This window comes from Geotrypetes seraphini, chromosome 1 (assembly GCF_902459505.1).
Source record: "Geotrypetes seraphini chromosome 1, aGeoSer1.1, whole genome shotgun sequence".
Lineage (NCBI taxonomy): Eukaryota > Metazoa > Chordata > Amphibia > Gymnophiona > Dermophiidae > Geotrypetes > Geotrypetes seraphini.
The window spans coordinates 258,989,299-259,009,108 of NC_047084.1; the positions used below are offsets into that span (position 1 = coordinate 258,989,299).

General features: G+C 41.8%; 1 protein-coding gene across 1 annotated transcript in view; it reads left to right on the top strand.

Moving 5' to 3' along the window:
- Positions 1–695: 695 nt before the first annotated feature.
- Positions 696–19,810, top strand: part of HTRA3 (HtrA serine peptidase 3) — a 99,348-nt gene continuing 80,233 nt past the window's right edge. The window contains exon 1 of the mRNA XM_033950097.1: positions 696–1,773. Within this exon, the coding sequence (XP_033805988.1) occupies positions 1,332–1,773 (442 nt within the window). The 5' untranslated portion in view covers positions 696–1,331. The remainder of the gene's footprint in view (positions 1,774–19,810) is intronic.

A 19,810-nucleotide genomic window follows, 5' to 3' on the forward strand; every position in this document is an offset into this window, starting at 1 on the left:
CTGGAGAAGAGTATGAAAAACGTTTGCCCCCAGAAGCTCCGAAGAGAGGATCCAGTTTCAAAACTTGTGAGCCACATACATAACCAGGCAGATAAACAACTGTTCTTAATATTGTTTGGACGTCCACCAAACATTTGAACAGCTGTGTGCCTTCATAACAAAAAAATTAGGAAGCAGGGGCGTGCGCCCTGAGCTCTGTTAGAGCTGCAGTGGAGAGACAGTACGTCTCCTTCACTGACTAACACTGTGCTAGAAAAATTGGGCGGGAGCGTTTTCAAAAACTTTATTTTGTGCCAAGCAAGGTCAAACCAGCAGCGCTTTATAACTGATACAGTACTGTGAAAAATATATGAATCTGGACTAGATAGAACAGGGGGGAGGGGAGGGGAGGGAAGGGGGTAAACTCTAACCAAACGTTTCAGAAGATGTATATTTTTCAAATATCAGTTAGATTTCTTTCTGATTACTGTGTTTAACATCATTTATACAAAAAAAGAAAATCCAAAGTTCAGTCAAGATAGTGCAATCTTTTTTTTTTTTTAGCCCTGTACACCTTAAGAAAGATGCTTGTAAGTGTGAGACAAGGGGAGATTGGGCGGGATGAATTCCTCCTCCCCTCAGTGGGCTGCGTCTGTGGGAGTGGCCTCCGGCAACTACTCCAAACAAGCTCTGCCGATGACTCACTGGAGGCAAAAGAAGCACTTATAAAGCGTGTCGGCTAACTTTCTGTGGCCCCATCCCAGCTTGGCCCGTCCAGAGCTCGCGGCATTACCAGCAACTCTGCAAAAGTGTCTGCTAATCTTGGAACCCTCTTTAAAAATAATAATAAAAAAAAAAATCCTGGATGAAAGGCATCTCAGTGCAATATCTTGGAAAGCCCTGTTTGGTGCATGACCGTGAGATGTATTTCTGATGGATGTGCCGGTGCTTTCTGTGAGTCATTGCCAGTAAAAATCCTGCACATCTGTACATCCAGCTGCAAATCCAACTTTTCTGCACATTTGCTCTTCTGCTCACATTGCTTTTTTTTTTTAAACGCTTTCTTTTTCTTAACTGTTGCAATTTGGTTTGCTCCCAGTAAATACAGAAATTAATGTGACTAGGAGCACAAGCACTGGAGTATTCCATGAAAAGCGAGAGTTTGCCAGGACATTTTTGGAAGGGATTTTAAGAATTTGGCTTTTCTTTATGGACAAAGAACTTTAGAAACTTTTTATTTTATTTTGGGAAAACCCGAAGAATATCGTGCTCCTTAATTATATGCTGTTGTGATTCCATCACTTTTTGCAAGATTCTCTAGTTTGGGCTGGTTGGATTTCGCAGAGGAGAGGATGAGAAGAGCTATCGTTCTACAACTCATCTGTTGTCTGGCCTTGTGCTGGAGCCCCACAGCCACTGTCGAGCCACCATCCAGATGCTCAAGTCGTTGTGATGTATCGAAATGCCCGAGTCCCAGCTGCCCTAGCGGCTATGTGCCCGACAATTGCAACTGCTGCCTGGTATGTGCTGGTGGCGAGGGTGATGCTTGTGGCCGCAAGGAGGATCCGCCCTGTGGTGACAGCCTGGAGTGCCGGCAGCAGCAGATCCCACTGCCCGTGGCTGCCAAGCGCTTCCTCACCAAGGGTACATGTCATTGTAAGCATAGCTGGCAGGTGTGTGCCAGTGATGGCATCACTTATGGCAACGTGTGCCAGCTGAAGGCAGCCAGTCGCCAGGCACAGCAGCATGGCCAGTCGCCCGTTGTCCAGATCCAGAAAGGACCCTGCCCATCGGGTAAGAATGGGATGCGGCCATCTCACAGGAGGGCAATGGGGATTTGGTCATCTTCTGGTTTGTGGTGGGGCAGGGAATGCTTAGTACTTCAGGGCAAATTCTTGCAGCAAGAAGCACATCCTATAGGCAGTCAGCCTGCGCCGGCACCTGTCCTCCGAGCCGACGCCTCTCTGCGCACCTCTACTTCCAGTCTGTAGGGCCTCCGTGCATGCGCTGATGATGTCGTGATGATGTCATACATGTGCATGACATCAACACACCAACACCTGCCCTTGTCTGGAGGCCCTCCAGTCGCGGCCCCGAGTTTAGCGTGTCGTGGCTTCAAAAAGTTTGCGAGACACTGCCATATGGCATCAGGCAAGGAGACTCTGGTGAAGAGGTAAGTTTTCATTGCGTTTCTAAAGTTTAGGGGCCCTTCATAGGATCTGATGTGTGTGGGTATTTTCAGGACTTTTATAAATCAAAGTGAAAAAAGAAAGGTCTGCAAGTGAACCCATAGGCTTCACATTGTATTGGGATAACTTAATAAATGTGCCAAGTTATTCCCATAAAACAGGCATTTTCTCTTTGCTTAGTCCAAATGGGTTAATGTGGAAAAAGCACTGCTTAAATTTATTTATTTATTTAAAAGATTTCTTAACCGCCTATAACTAGGCGGTTTTACAAAAATAAAAAACAATCATATAAAAAATAAGAAACATACAGCACATATGATACAAACAATAGCAGCAGTTCCTTCATATCAGCCATATTTTACGGCACTCAACAGTGAATCAATACAAAAACATTCATAACCCAGAAAAGACATTTATTGAAATGCTTCTACAAATAAAGTACACTTCTCCCTCCGTATTCGCTGTGATAGGCGATTAATAGACCCGCAAATAACTTTTTCATATGTTATTCGCTGTTTTCTATTAAAAACCATCGTGAATATGGTGAAACCGCAAATGACATGGTGGGAGACCTGGCCTGTACCTGAAGGAGAGGCAAAACACGATGAAGAAATTGCTGGGAATCAGTGATTTTCTCTGTAAACGCACGGAATCAGCGATTTCTCTATGCAAGCTGATGTAATTTGGGGGGAGGAGCCAGCAAGCTAAAAACCGCGAATAATCGAAACCGCAATTGCTGAAACCGCGAATACGGAGGGAGAAGTGTGGTCTTCAGAAGTTTCTTAAAGTTCTGAAAATCTACAAGAGCTCTTAGTGGTCCAGTCAACTTATTCCACAGTATTACTCCCATAAAATCAGAGGCATATGGTCCACCCAAGCAATAATTTTCCAAAGGGCCTTAGAGCGGGGTGATGATATGGGCCTGGGGAGCATTTCAGAAAATCTGGAAGCAGTTTCAAGTGCAGGTTACCTTTTCCTTTGAGTTCTCCCTGGGAAAAATTGATTGCATTGGATTAAGACAAAGTTAAAACTGACAGAGGCAGTATTTCATTTTCTTAGCCTTAAAGAGACAGGTGCTACTGCTGATAAGTTTCAGCTTTGTGTTAATTCAACCCCGTTTTGTATCACAGACAAAACATAGCTATCATTCGTAGACTGCTCCTTGCATTCTCTATTTCTCTTCTGTTTAGAACAGTGGTCTCAAACTTGCGGCCCCGCCAGGTACTATTTTGAGGCCCTCTTTATTATAAAGAATGATTCTGTATGGAAAACTTGTGCCTTAAGGGTCCGGTGGTCGCGTCCGCAACCGCCTTCAGCTCTCATCTCCAGCACGAGATTACGTACACACGCGCAAGCTGCACTGCCTCCAATGGCTATCTTACATTCTGGAGCGTTGCCCGCCTCACTGCTTTAACCTCACGCAAGCGCTTTCCTGCATCTGTACGTGATTGTCAGGTGGCGCGGGGCGGACAATCGCGTGCAGACGTAGGCAGTGCAGCTTGCGCGTCTGTACGTAATCTCGTGTTGGAGGTGAGAGCTGAAGGCGGTTGCGGACGCGACCACCGGACACTTAAGGCACAAGTTTTCCATAAAGAATCATTCTTTATAATACTGAGGTCCTCAAAATAGTGCCTTGTTTCTTGCAGTTGATACTTTGATAGTTTTTCACTTTCTGCATGTTGCACTGCTTTCAGCTGTGTATAGCTGAAATTATCAGAAGCAATTAAGGAAAGATTTATAAGCTATAACGAGTTTTACCTCATACAAAGTAATTTCTTTAATAAGACATTAACTAATTTTTCTGCGGCCTTCCAAGTACCTACAAATCCAAAATGTGGCCCTGCAAAGGGTTTGAGTTTGAGACCACTGGTTTAGAAGCTCTTGGAAGTGAAAGTGACTGCACCCTGGGCTTTTTATGTAACATCCTAGTGATGCCTTCTGAAGCAGTGTTGGTAATGTGTGGATTAAGACCAGAAGTATGCAGCAAACGAGTGGCTGGAAGTGTGTGCTAAGTAGTAGCAGAAGAGTTTTAAGATCATAACTCAGATTTTTTTTTTTTTTAAATTAAAAAAAGAGTGTGTAGGATTTGAGAAAATCTTAGGTGGCAGATAGCATCATCCCTCAATCTCATGGCATCTTCGAGGGGGTGCTGAAAGGTTCTCAGCCCAACCAAGAAGATAATAACGTGTGTATGGTGCAATCAATGATCTGAAACAATGTCAAAACAGAGAATTTTGTGTCTGCCAATTGGCATTTAACAAAATAACACTCTTCAGCTACAGTGGCAAAATAACGCTCAGAATTTAGGAAGCTGGTTGATTGGGCTGAGAACTTTTCAGCACCTCCTCGTATTAAGTACTCCTGCAGAAATTAACCTGAGCTTACCTCAGGCTGTTCTACAGATTTTATTCAGGGATCAAGAGCAGATGTTACTGCTTTAAGACTTGCATCTCCTTCCCCTACACTTTCTTCTCTGATCTCCAAAAAGACACTTGTTCTGTAAGACTGAAAGAAAATGCTATCTTTTCCACCTCTGAAATTATCTTTAGTTTTCTTAAAAAAAAAAGATGTTTTACCCCATTTTCATACCCTACATTCTTCTAACCTCACTGGATTTCATTCATATTCCTGTTTTCTCATCCAATGTCCCTATTCAGAACCCTGAAACAATGTCTGGGGTGTTGCAAACTATTCACCATAACCGCAGGCTGCCCCGTGACAGGGAAGGTAGATTCACTCGTCTGCAGCACAGCTGTTTAACTTTTGAAGCCTGTGATGATGGATATTACAGGGAAAAAATAAAGGGCACAATTTAATTCCACATTAAAAATGAACTGGAAATAATTTTAGGAGGAGCAGGAACTATTCAGAACTTTTTTCTGACAAAATCAAAGGATTTCATCTCCTAATGCTATTTAGCATGTACATTTCTTTGAAAGCTTGGTTTTATACGAAAGGTCAACTAAAGGGCATGGATTTTTATTTAATCTTATTTTGGGGGGCTTTTGATAATTGTAGGTGATGCAGTGGGTAATAGTTATATAATGCATGGGTAATGCAATAGATAATGGATATATACAATATACAGTATGATGTCATTTTTAAAAATCTATTACAGCTGGTCTTGAGCTAATTTGCCTCCCTTTTTACTAAACCGCAATAGCAGTTATTAGCGTCTTCTTCCCATTCTCTGTTCCCTAATTCCCTTCAGCGTCTTCTCCCCACTCTCTCTTCTCCAAATCCCTTCAGCCGCGCTGAATTCCCCGCAGTTCCTATAAGTGTTGGGAGCAGTGCGGAGCATTCAGCGAGGCTCCTTATGCTAACAACCGCTATCGCGGTTTAATAAAAGGGAGGTTTTGTGAGGTGAGAAATTAAATTATTTAAAATAATGAGGAACATTTGGCAACTTAGGCCTAGATGCACTAAGAGGTTTGTGGTGCTGGTTTGTGGGGAGAGCTGTCATTGGCGGGGTGTGTGTGCTTTTTTTTCCCCTAATGCACCTGTACCCATTAAAAAAAAGGTTAGACAGGTAAGCGACTGGTCTTGACCAATCACTTTTTTGGATAGCTAAAAGCAATCACTTTTTTTTAGTGCGTCAGGAAGCCATGTTAGAGCATCTATTGCTCTACTAGTTTAAATGGCATTTTAATATTAATCAGCTTAGTTGCATGGTTGGATCGGGGAATGAGCGATTGTACAGAAAACCAGGTGATAAGCCATTTTCTGCTTCGGGTCAGCAAATGTGATCGTCGCTAAAGCTGTTAAAACAGGTTCAGAGTTGATCACTGGCTTTAGTGCACCTGGGCCTTAGGGCTAGGTGCACTAAAATCTCTGTTGGCCGATTTTCTGGCCGATTGTGGAGGAGCGATCGATGCGCTACCGTGGTTTGCATGCAAATGATTTTCACGCAGGTGCAAATCATTTTCATGAAACCTGACAGATCAATCGCTCCTGTCACTGCTGTTAGCGCTTCTTTTTTTTTAATGGCATAGATGTTGTGCATGTGTTAAACACACAAAATCTACTCCATTAAAAAAAGAAAAAACTCCCTTATGCTGATGGCAGCAAAAATGGCAGGAGGGGTGCCTACTCTCTAATGCCTGGCCAAATACCCCCATGCGATGCCCACACCAGGTCCTGGACCCCCTGTGCCACTGACCTCACTCCAAACATTCCCTACCCTTTCCCCTTCCTCCCCCCCAAAAAAGGCAGGAGGGATGCCCACTCCTTCCTGCCACTGGATGCTCCCCTGAAACCCCCCCCCCCACTCCCTGAACCCCCCATACCTTTGGTAAATTTTGGGAGCTGGAGGGATGCTGGAGACATGCCCGTAGAAAATTATGGGACCTTCCCTCTCTGGTGTTCCATGTGGTGCACGGGAAAGAGCCTAAAGCCCTTCCTTTGTTTCCCATGTGATGCATGGGGAGGGGCCTAAGGTACTGATTTGCTCAGATGTCAGACCTTGGGCCCCTCCCTGTGCGTCGCCTGGTGCACCAGGGAGGGAAAGGCCCGTCATTTTCTATGGGCAGACCTCAGACCTGGAGGGACCTTGCATCCCTCCATCTCCCAATGTCCACCAAAAGTACAGGGATATTCGGGGAGTGGGGGTAGGGTTCGGGGAAGCATCCGGTTGTAGGAGGGAGTGGACTCCCTCCTGTCTTTTTTTTTCTCGGGAGGAAGGGGGAGGGTAGGGGATGGTTCATATTGGGGGGGGGGGGCACTTCTGTTGGCAGGAGAAAGTGGGCATCCTTCCTGCCAATTTTCTCTTGTGTGGGGGGATTCCCGGTCCCATGTTCGTCAGGGGTTGTTGGGGAGGGCCATCATCGGTGGTAGATGACTTTTTTTATGGGACAGATACTTTGAGTGTGTAACACATGCAAAATATCTGTGCCATTGAAAAAAATGAAAAAAAAACCAGGCAGACCTATCGGTAACACAGTTACCAACAGCAGGGCCACTGAGAGAAAATCCAGGCCCTAGTACAAAGATTTTTGGGATGACATGTTTAAGGCCAGTATTTGAAATGAAATATAGAACATAGAAATTTTCCATTGCTATCGAGAATTTTGTTAGTGGTTCTAAAGTTAGGACAATATTGCTATTGTCTTTCCGCTAACTGTCAAGCCATTTATAGTCTCGAATCTCTCGATAACGTAGACAATATGCACACGATGTCAGTGGGTCCTTTATGCTACAGTTACAGCATTTACAGGGAACTTTACGGTGTGAAACTATTTCTTCCTTCGCTGTCCTGTAAAGCTTTCTTTGCAGTCCACGATGAATCAGTGTGGCTTGTGTTCCATTTTCTTCTTCCTCCCGGGATTCAATGGGAAAGCAATAATTTTGAAGCTAGGAATGAACACATGAGAACACTCGTTGATAGTCACTTTCACAAGTTTTTTGTTCGTTGAATCTTGAATGCACCATATTATGTCACTCAAAAGTATTTTATCATTGTCACGGCCTTCTATTGCTTCGCCATCTTGTATGCGAAAGTTCTCGTGCCGTTCTTTATCTTAGTTTGTAAGGAGTTCTCCTTCTCAAGACAACAACACGTTTTGGTTTTCGTGATTTTTCTTGGGCTTCATTGGGCTCCATTAAGCTTCATAGGCCCTAGAGTGATGTACCGGCTGCACCCCCCTTCTCCTCGGGCCTGACCGACAGGTCTAACCTGTTTTTTTTTTTTTTCCGATAGCTAAAACCTGTTTTAGTTTTTTTTTGCATAGCCAAGCGATGTTAGTGCATCAGTCGTTTGGCTACTTTGCCTGGAGTTTTAGCTAATTTGTATGGCAGGATAGGAAAATGGACGATCGAGGGGAAAAAACACGCAGTGAGTCATTGCGTGCATCGGACCAGTAAAAGCGATCGTTGCTATAGCTGTGAAAACTGGTTTAGCGACGATCGCTGACTTTAATGCATCTAGCCCTTAGTCTGCATATTCAATCGTTCGTAGGCGCTGTTTAAAGAATCACAGTCAATGGTGCCTAAAATCATTTCTGCCCCTACCCACGCCTGCTTTGATCTTACGCACTGTTAGGCAGCTTCGTTCACTTCGCACTCAGCATTTTTTAGTTCTGGATTTGGATTTTGTAGACTTTTTCCACAATTGTTAAAGAGTGGTTCTTTATATCTTGGATCCCTGAGGAAGGCGTGTTTAGCCGAAACACGGCCCGTGTTGGGTCCTTCTTAAAAATACATGTGGAGTGAGTTTTTATTACAGTTTTTATTTGTTGTGATTGCTTTTATCAAGAAAATTTTTTAAAAAAATTATTATCAAGGTCTGAGAACATTGAATTTCCACAGTCTTGTTTGTTTGGACCTACTCTTCTTTTCCTGTGGAAACTTGGGTCTTCATGTTTTTGCTGAAGCGATTACAATGCCTACTTTTTAAAAAATGAGTTTGTAATTGGTTTTTAACCCTTTCAGGACCATAAGGATCGTAGGCCAATTTTTGTGGTTTTGACGACATTTTTATGGTAAAAAGGGCTTGCAGATGCCAAAAAATTGATTTTTTTTTTGTGAAATATCATTATTTTTTTTAAAAAAAAATCAAACTTCTGGCTTATGGACAGTGTGGCAAGTGAATCTTCTCGTCAATCTGGCAACGACGCTAATGAATGAATGTCGGAACCAGTTTGTTTACATAAAGGCAGTATCATATGGAATCCGTACATATCAAATTTAGAACTGTAGACTATCCCAATCAAAATTTATAGGATTTTAAAGTTATGGGACAAATATGTCCCTTGGTCCTGAAAGGGTTAATGGCACAGTCAATTACCCCTCTTCTACCGTCTCCCACATAAAAGTAAAATACAGCTTTATCTAACAAGTTAGGAGTCCAAAACAAAGATTATACAACAACTAATGAACAATAGTCATCTAAAGAAGCCCAAAGCCTCTTAAATTGCTGAATCAAACAACGCTTAACAGCAGCCAACTCCTCATATTTCTGGATAAGACATATCCCAGCCCACCATGCATTAAAAGACAGAGCAACATTGTCTTTCCACTCTGACAAAATCTGATGTATTGCCAAACCTATAAGGATGTCAAATAACTTAGCCTTACTCTTTGGTACCAAATGAGGTAGAGTTGCCGAATGTAAAATACGAGGGCTGGTTGAAAAGTAGTGAGGCTATTTTTTTTAAATTCAGAATCAGATAACTCCATATGAACATTTTTCTTTTTCAAAGTAGCATCTTTCCCATTCAATACATGTTTGCAGCGTTTCAAAAACGATTCAGAGATGTGTAGTAAACTGTTTTGTGACATCACTTTTAGCGCTGTTGGCATTGGCCTTTTTTACTTCATCATCTGAAGAGAACTTCTTTCCGCGCAGTTTTTTCAGGGCTGTAACATTTCAAGAGTTCCATTACCTCTCTTTCCAAGTTTAACACAAAATTCAATCACACGCCCCTGGCATACTCTCATAGACATGTCTTCCTCATCTGCCATGATGAAATGTACAAAGTTCTTCCTCTTGCTGTGACCCAACAATGAAGACTACGGCAGTCCAACTGCAGGTTCAGAAATGTAGATGTATGAGCTTCACAAGAACTGGCACATCATTGCCACATCTACTTCTTGGAAAGGAAATCAGAAGCAGTCTCATTACTTTTCAATTAGCCCTCGTAACAATTTCATAGATTAGTTCAACATGAAATACGAAAACATTTTGAACTCTGTGCCAAACTTAACATTAGAACACTCAAACAACATGTGGAAAAAGGTGTCCACTTTTGTCTTACAGGTCCATCACAAACTTGACCCTTGAGCAGACAATTTAGAAATCTTATAAGGAGTCCATAACGCCTCATGCACAACATCAAAAAGTGACTGAGCCACCGAAGCTGATAGAGTAGGTATACATAGTTAGTTAGATGCCATTGACTCATGCTCGAGTCCTAGTGACTTGATGAATTACAGATCTAGTCCGGTAAGGTTCTCCAGCTCATCCCCATCTGATTGCAGGTCACCCTCTTTTCCTGGTTCCTTCTATCTTCTCAAATATAATGTCTTTTTCCAATGAACTTTCTCTTCTGACCAAGTGACCAAAATAAGATAGTCGTAACTTCATCATTTTTAGCTTTGAGTGACATAGCCGGTTTGATCTCTTCTAGAATTGATTTATTAGTTTTTTTCTGGCGGTCCACGGCATGCATAAAATCCTTTGCCAAAAATCATCAACTAATGCAAATCATTCACAAATGTGTAGCAAAGATCCTTCACAACAGTTTCTTTAGTGGTGCAACCTGAGCCACCAGAAGTGGCACCCAAAATGCATCAAGTATTGGTTCAAGGGGCTAGTTTGCTACTAGTGCTTCCTCATAGGCTCCTGTACCACTACAATACTTTTTGTGATTTTTATAATTTTATAGTTTTTATAACCTGTGTTTAATAAATACTTGAAAATTGGATTAAACTTATGTTATTTGCAATCCTGGTTTTAAAAAAAACTAACACCAGGGGTAGCAAGCTGCCAACACCAAATCCTTCTCCAGCACCAAAGCTCAAATGAGTCAGTCTTTGCTTTGTCTTGTTTCCATAGTGTCCAGGTTTCACATCCATAATTAACCACTGAGAAATTGAGTGCGTGGGCAAGTCTGATCTTTGTTTGTAGTGTTATTCCTTGCCTTTGAATACTTTTTCGATCCAGTGCTATTCTGTGGAGTATTTCTTCCTTTCCCTTCCTACCTGCTGATCGCCGCTGCATCTATCTCTCTCCCTCCCTTCCCCTTACCTTTGTGGCACATTTTAATTTAATTTGTTCAAGCAGCCCGAGCCTGAAGTCACATGTGTTTGCGGAAGCTTCTTCTCTGACACAACTTCCGATTCAGGTTCAGGCTGCTTGAACAAATTAAATTAAAATGCGCTACGATGAAAAGGGGAAGGGAGGGAGATGCACGGACCGTGCAAGGGGTGCTGAAGGGGGTGGAGAGAGGGAAGGGGATGGAAAAGAACAGATGCTGAAGATGGATGGAGATGGGGGGGTGGAAAGGAACAGATGAAGGGAAATGGGGAACAGAGAGTGGAGAGAAGACGCTGATGGGAAATGGGGAAGAGAGAGTGGGGAGAAGACGCTGAAGGGAATTAGGGAACAGAGAATGGGGAGAAGACGCTGGAAGGGAAAAAGACAGAGATGCCAAGCTATGGGGGAGCGGAGGGAAGAAGATGGATGCTAGACCAATGAAGGGGGTGAGTAGGTGGGAGAGGCACAGTAACAGAGCAAATGGAAGAGGCAAAGAGAAGACAGACAGTGGATGGAAGGAATTGAATGAGGAGAAGATGAGGAAAGCAGAAACCAGACAACAAAAGTAGAAAAATAATTATACTGTATTTATTTTATTTATTTATTTTTTTTGCTTTAGGATAAAGTAGTATATTAGTTGTGTTGATAAAAATTTATAAACAAAGCCCTGCCAGCTGAACATCTCTTTCTCTAGTTCAGCAGCCAGAACTTTGATTTGTAAAATGACAATTGTATAGAATATTGTTTCTTTTTATACTTTAAGAAAATAAGTTCAGTATAAAACTATTCAAGGCTTGTGTAGATGAGATCAGATGGTTAGCGGGGACGGGGACTGAGCTTGCGGGGACAGGACAGGGACGGGAACTGAGCTCGCGGGGACGGTACAGGGATGGGGACGAGCTCAAGGGGACGGGGCGGAGATGGGGCAAATTTTTTTCCCGTGTTATTCTCTACTGTCTACGCTCTGCCCAATTTTTGCCCATATGCACATCCACAGTGAAATTGTCTACCATACTAACAATAAACTTTCTTGGCACCTTTTTCTAGATAGCCTTGTGTTGGTGGAGCAAAAGTCATATATAAATTCTAAGATAATGGTTACTCCCTAACTATGAGAGAGCCTCTGCAGCCATTTCTTTCTTCCTCTTTCTGGTTAGCTAATAGCTGCAATGTAAAATTTACATGGAGTTTAGGAACCATAGGAGCCTGCAGGGCTTCTAATGGAGCTGCCTGCCCATTGCTCGCATATGGTTTGCAGATTACTCACATATCCACAGAAATGCGCAGCTTTACAGCGGTATGCATGGTATTTGCAAAAGATATCAGGAAGCCAAGTCTTCAAATGGCAGTAGTAAGTAGGTTCACAACTGAGAAATTCACACGTTTAAGAAATTCCTGTGTAAAAGTCCTATTTGAAATAACAGGGAACATTTCTTGCCTTGTGTTCTTAACCACTTTAATGAATTACAACTAATGTAGTGAGTATGTTAGTTCCACCCTAAGAGCTGAAGCCTGGATGATGGCCTTGCATCTCACAAATTTCAAACATACAATTATTTAACCGCTTTTCGACACATCAACATGTGCTCGGCAGGCACTATTTGCTTTTCTGTGTAACCAGTTCACATCTGTGTCGTATTTTAGCTGACATGTAGCATAAAGAGGTTAATAATATATCTTGGATGTAAGATTATGTGGTTTTAATTTGTCTTCATGTTTCCGCATACCAACATTGACTGGACACTAGCTGTGAACATATTTTGCTTTCTTACAAGTCATATTTTTAGTAAGTTCCATTGTTTCTCTCTGCATTGCTCTCTTGGTGATCTTTATCCTGTATGGATCACTTTTTCTAGTAATGAGAGAGTTTAGCTTTGCTTTCCTTTCACCTTTGCAAAGGTTTAAATTGTGACCATTTAGAGCAGAGAAACTTCCCAATAGGCATATGAATTAGTTTAGTTTATTATCATTTCTAGCCCACCTTTATCCAAGGCGGGTTACAAAATGAACATGCATAATAAAACAAATAAACACACATACACAACAAAACAATCAAACATCACCAAATGACATACTTCATGGTATAGAATGCATATCTTCCTATCCACTGTTTCAGTTATTATATCTCTTTAAGAACTATATTTCAACTAATCTTTCAACTGTCTTAAATCCACCGGTAACTTGTGCCACTCCATAGGTCCTACACAGGAGAACACACTTCTCCTTGTATTCTCATAACAAAGGCTTTTTTAAGATGGAACAATCAAACTTGCCTGCGTGGAAGATCTTAATTGTCTCATTGGGACATACAGTGCCAGACAATCACATAAATGCCTAGGTGCCATTTGATTAGTGTGCGGTAAATAAATGTAACTACACGGTATATGGGTGATCCCGAGCAGTGGCAAAGATTTTCAGTCGTTCATGCTGGGAATTTCCCTGAAGCAGCGGTCTGGGGATTGGGAAACAGAGGCATCCCCATTGGAGAGGAGTTGCGGCGTGAAAATCAGGAATGAAGCTACATAGACATGAATTATTAAGTTAAGTTTTTGACTTTTTGACGATGTTCACTGCTAATTTTAATATAGGTAGGAGGTTGTCTAATGGAAGGTTTTTATGCCGACGATTGAAAGCTTGGTTAAGTCTTCTATGACTGAAGGTTTAACTTCTGAGGCCTTTCCTTCCTAAATACCTCAGGTTAGGAGATGTGCTGTATACTCTACATTTTAGTGTTGAAAAATTGTAAATGTGAAGTTTTTTTTGTTTTTGTTTAGGTTTCACAGAATTTGGGTGAAGAGTTTGACGTGTAAATAAAAGTAATGCATGTTAACCGATAAAGTAATATATGTTAAGTCAGTTAGGGCCAGAGTAAATAGTGCACAAAGTTAGGTGCAGTTAAGATCCAAGCTAAGTGCGAATTCTTTAAGCATAAGCAGCGGAACGCTTTTTTGTTTGAGGGTGGCCCAAAGGCTACGCCCAGCAGGATCCTGCTTCACATCTCTCTCCAGCTCCCGACTCCCCCACCCACCTCCTCCTGGTTGCTGTAATTTTAAGTCTTCGTGCAGCTGCCGCGCACCATCGACGAACAGACCTGCACTGGACATGTTCATTCTGCAGCGATACTCGTTGAGTCTGCATGGCGGCTGCCCGAAGACTTAAAAATTACAGTGACCGGGTAGGGGAGCAGAGCCGCCCATTACCGACGCCTCCAACCGCCAAATTTTGGGAAGGCCATGGCCCCTGTGGCCTCCCCCCCCAGGTTCCAACGCCCATGATAAGGGTCACATAGTGCTAAGCAACCTGTGTAGAATAATTCTTAGCCTGGATTCCCAAAGCCAACTTTGGGAATGAGGACTTGTGCCTGCTGAAACCTGGTGGAAATTTTTGCTCCCAACTAATTGCAGTTAGGCACATAAATCCAAGTATTTTATAACATTGTGCCTAATTTTTGGGAATGCCCCTGACCTACCCATGCCTCTCCCATGTTATAGAACAGTGTGTGGGGAAGATGCATGTGTAAACTCCTAATTACTGCAAGTTAAGGGGGTCTTTGACTATGGACGCGTTAGCATTTAACGCGTGCTAAATCGGCTAGTGTGCCTTAGTAAAAATCACCCTATTGCAATCGCACCACAAATGCCAGGAATAGGTATTGCTTAAGCGAAAGAAAAGCCTTAGTCTAACGGAGAGGTGTACTCACACTCTTCCATCATAGGCAAAAAAAACTTTCGCATAGGGTAAATAAATGGTAGGTGGGAGCATACAAATAGCCAGAAAGAGGTTGTGATGTGGAAAACCCTTTAATCACAAAAAAGCCAGGCCGACGATCGTTTTGTGGAAAATAGCCACTGCTTCAGGGCCTTAGTACCAACACTCCAGGATATTGATTCGCAGATCCAGACTGCTACTTACAACCACCATTAGACTGAGGCTTTTCTTTCTCTTAAGCAGTACCTGTTCCTGGCATTTGTGGTGCGATTGCAATGGAGTGATTTTTTTTTGTGTTGTTTTAATTACATTTCCCTCCATTTTTTTTGTTTTTGGTAGTTACATAAATGAATTTCACTACACAGTTCTAAGAACTTCAGTCATAAATAATAGTTATTGGCAACCACACTTACGAGAGAGTGCTGAGAAGTTCTTAGCCCAACCAAGAAGACAATGACTTAGATATGTTTCAAGTTTCAAGTTTATTGGTTTTTGATATACCGATCATAAAACAAATATCTGACCGGTTAACAATTTAAAAACAATTTGTTTAAAATAGAAAAATGAGAATTAGTTATTGGTGTGTTAGGAAAGTTAGTGAAAACATATTAGACATATACAGACAGACGTGACTGTGAGGAAAAAAAGGTAGGGTAGGGAAAAAAGTTACATAATATAAGAGGAAATGAGATAGAAGGGGAGGATAGGACATAAAGGGAAAGGGTGCTTGGTATAAGAGTTATGCGCAGGAAAATAAGAGAAATTTAGGTTAGAGTGAGTATATAAGAGGTTAGAAAAGATTAGGATTTATTAAAGGCATCTTGAAATAGAAAAGTTTTAAGATTGGTTTTGAATTTAGTTAAATGAATTTCATCCCGAAGAAATTGAGGGAGAGAGTTCCATAGTGTAGGTGCTGTTATGGCGAAATTAGTCTTTCTTGTATAGTAGGATTCTTTTAGGGAGGGGATGAAAAGGAGTTTTTGGTCTGTAGATCGTAAGATACGGGGAGAACTTTGAGGAATTAGCAATTTGTCTAAAAATAGGGGCAGATGAGAAAGTTTGATTTTGAAGGAGAGTAGTAGGATTTTATAAATTATACGGTGTGTGACTGGGAGCCAATGAGCCTCTTTAAGAAGTGGAGTAACGTGCTCGAATTTACCTGTTTTGTAAATGATCTGAAACAATGTCATAACATAGAATTTTAATTTTGTAAATTGGCACATAATGAAATAAGATAACACTCTTTTCAACTACAGCAGCAAAATAACTCAGAATTTAGGAAGTTAGTTGGTTGGGCTGAGAACTTTTCAGTGCCCCTATGTATTGTTGTTTCTAAGAGCATTGCAGGTCTAATAAACCTCCTTAGTTATATGGACACTTCCTGTGATATTCTTCAAAATCATCTGTTAAATCTTATACAAATCATGGTTTATGAATATTTTAAATGTAATTTAAATCAACAATAACAGATGTATCGGGCAGTGTGACTTTGGTGGGGGGGTTGTGGGGTGGGGAGACAAGAGGTTGAACTCTACAACACTCATTGATCCTTTTTAGTCATCCAACACACATATGCTTCCCATCCACACGGTCCATCCTCTAGATCAGTGGTTCCCAACCCTGTCCTGGAGCACCACCAGCCATTCGGGTTTTCAGGCTAGCCCTAATGAATATGCATGAGAGAGATTTGCATATAATGGAAGTGACAGGCATGCAAATCTACTTATGCATATTCTTTAGGGCTAGCCTGAAAACCCGATTGGTTTGGTGGTCCTCCAGGACAGGGTTGGGAACTGCTGCTCTAGATCCCTCCATACATAAAGCACCTCTCCAATTCAGTATGTATACCTGCACAGAAAAATTATCCATAGCCCTTTTCCCCAAATTCTTACGGTTGCCAACTCATCCTAGGTCACCTGAACAGGTTGATCATATTCCAGTTTTGCTACATGGATTTCTAGATCTGGTGAGCTAAATGAATGAACTAGTTAGAAATATAACTACATATACACAATAGAGCATGGGTGTCAAACTCAATCACATAAGGGGATGAAATCTAAAACATAAGCTAAGTCGCAGGCCAAATTTTTTATTAAGATACTTAGGGGTCCTTTTATTAAGGTACGCTAACCGATTTAGCATGCTCTAAATGTGCAGCTTAATAAAAGGACCCCTTAGTCTTAGTAGAAGTATAGGGTTACAACCTCTCCAACCCCACGGCGGCTTTTCCTCTTTCTTTTAGGTCCTAGATCACACTTGCTAGCTAACACCAGCTCTGGCAGGATACACATACCTTTCACTAGCTTCTTGCTCGTCTCTGCACCCTCTCTAGCAGTTTTATATCCTTCTTTAGGTATGGAGACCAATGCTGGATGCAGTATTCCAGGTGCGGTCTGACTATGGCTCTGTAGAGCGGTATTATAACTTTCTCTGATCTACTCGTAATATCCTTCTTTATCATGCCTAGCATTCTATTTGCTTTCTTCGCCGCCGCCACACTATACTAATCTAGGTGGTTCATTACACTATCCAGGGCAAGCTGTGGCATCCCACATGTCTGTCACAATAGCAATGAAAAAAAATGGCTGTAGGGAAGTGCTCAAAATTTCCTACCTTCCTTCCCATAGGGAATTCTAGTCAAGATGTAGTTTCCTAGGGTGAGACCTACCAGTATTGGTCTTATAATTCAGAGACCAAAGAAGGAATATAGAAAAGGGGAAAGGCCTGGTGTGGGTTGATATCTGAGCCACAAGCAGGGAAATTCTAAAACTGGTGCCTAAACTTACTGTGCCTGGAACAATCAGAATCTTAGGCTCCTCCCAATGCATCCCAGGATACACCAAGAAGGGGCCTTAGGCCATGATTGGCCCAGTGGCCTAAGACCCCTTCTATGGGAGGGGCCTTAGGTACCTGGGCCAATTAGAGTCTTAGGCCACTTCCAGTGTATTCCCAGGATGCACCGGGAAGGGGAAGACCTGCCATTTTGATGAGGCAGGCCTGCTAGCAGGATGGAGTGAGCATCTCTCCTGCCAATTTTTCATCAAAGGTACAAGGGTGTGTGTGTGTGTATGTTAGGCTCGGGGAGGGTTTCTTTCCTTGGGTCTTTTGGGTATTTGATAATTGGAGACACGAGGATATGGCCGAGTTCCAGTGGGAAGTAGCCTGTAGACCAGTGGTTCCCAACCCTGTCCTGGAGGAACACCAGGCCAATTGGGTTTTCAGGCTAGCCCTAATGAATATGCATGAAGCAAATTTGCATGCCTATCACTTCCATCATATGCAAATCTCTCTCATGCATATTCATTAGGGCTAGCCTGAAAACCCGATTGGCCTGGTGTTCCTCCAGGACAGGGTTGGGAATCACTGCTGTAGACAAGCAGAGAGAGAGCCAGTTGAAGTAGGATGGGCTGGGGAGGGCATCAATGGGAACTTGGAACATGAGAACATTACTGGCCAGACTTTACAGTAGATACCCTGCAAACAACGGGATGGTTGGATAGGCTGGAGTGAGCTTAGATGGCAACTTCAGCAGTTGAAACCTAGGACAGTATTAGGTGGGCTTTAGATTATGGCCCAGAAATATCAAAGAAGGGACAAGTTAATTTAATCATGTATTTTTAATGAGAATAACTTTTAATGAGAATAGGCAGATTGGATGGACCATTCAGGTCATTATCTGCCATCATTTACTATGTTACTATGTAAATGCAGAAGAGGCGGAGTGACAGCACATCATGAAAAAGACCAAGGGACAGTAATACTGGGAGTAAGTTTGATTCTTTTTGCCATTACCTACTTTTAATATATGGGACTATATACCTTATTGTTTTAATTGCTGTTCTTTTGTAGATTATTGTGTACCTGGGGAGAGCACAATAAATTGGTATTTACCAGTTTTCTTTAATTATTTTTCCAGTATGGGTTGCATTTGCTTGTCCATAGTCTATACAGAGAATATACAGCTTGCTTGGAGAAACTTATTACCTTTATTCTGGGTGAATAGAGAGACTAATGGAACAGATTTTGATATTTTAGCCACAGATAGCTGTAATGTCTGTACCTTACCCAGGGATCTCCTTAAGCCCCAACTAATTGAGGGACCAGCTAGGCAAATAATGTCCAAATAGGGACCTGTAGAGAGGTGATAGTGCTGTTTTTTAAAAAATTCTTTATTGATTTTCAAGTAGTAACAGTGCAATACATTGAATCTGAACGTATAACACAGTGGTCTCAAACTCAAACCCTTTGCAGGGCCACATTTTGGATTTGTAGGTATTTGGAGGGCCTCAGAAAAAAATAGTTAATGTCTTATTAACGAAATGACAATTTTGCATGAGGTAAAACTCTTTATAATTTATAAATCTTTCCTTTTGGCTAAGTCTAAATAATAATAAAACACAACACAACACAATAAAATAAAACACAACACAATAAAAAAACTGCAGACCATCCAGAACACAGCCCTCAGACTCATATACTCACTCAGCAAACATGACCACATTACTAATGCATACTTAGAATCGCACTGGCTACCAATAAGAGCAAGAATACAATTCAAACTCTACTGTCTCATTTTCAAAGTAACCCACGGCACGGCACCTAGTTACCTAAACAACCGCTTCCACTACTACCTCTCACCCAGAAGAAGGAGAACGCAGAACATCTTCACCTTCCCACCTCTCAACGGAACTCGTCGTAAGAAACTTTACGACAACCTCCTAGGGACACAGGCAGCTAAAATCGACTCTGACATCTCAGAATTACTGATCAAAACAACAGACATAAAAGATTTCCGTAAAGAAATAAAAACACTATTGTTCAAAAAATATCTCCCATCACTCTAACCTCCTCCCAACGAGTTCCCAATCAACACCTTCAGAAACACCCACCTATATCTCCTTGTCTGTGATTTAGAAGGTACTGTAACCCTTCTACACTACACCTGATCTAACTTGATTCAATCGATATATAATATCTCCTGTGATATGTATTATCTTCTGTGACATGTATTATCCTCTGTGTTATGTACCATTCTGTTAAATTGTTGTATCATAATTCTACTATTCCTGAAATCTACTCTTATCCTGTAATGTAATTCTCTGGAATTGCCCAGACATCTTCTATATTGTAATCCGCCTAGAACCGCAAGGCACAGGCGGAATAGAAATCCCTAATGTAATGT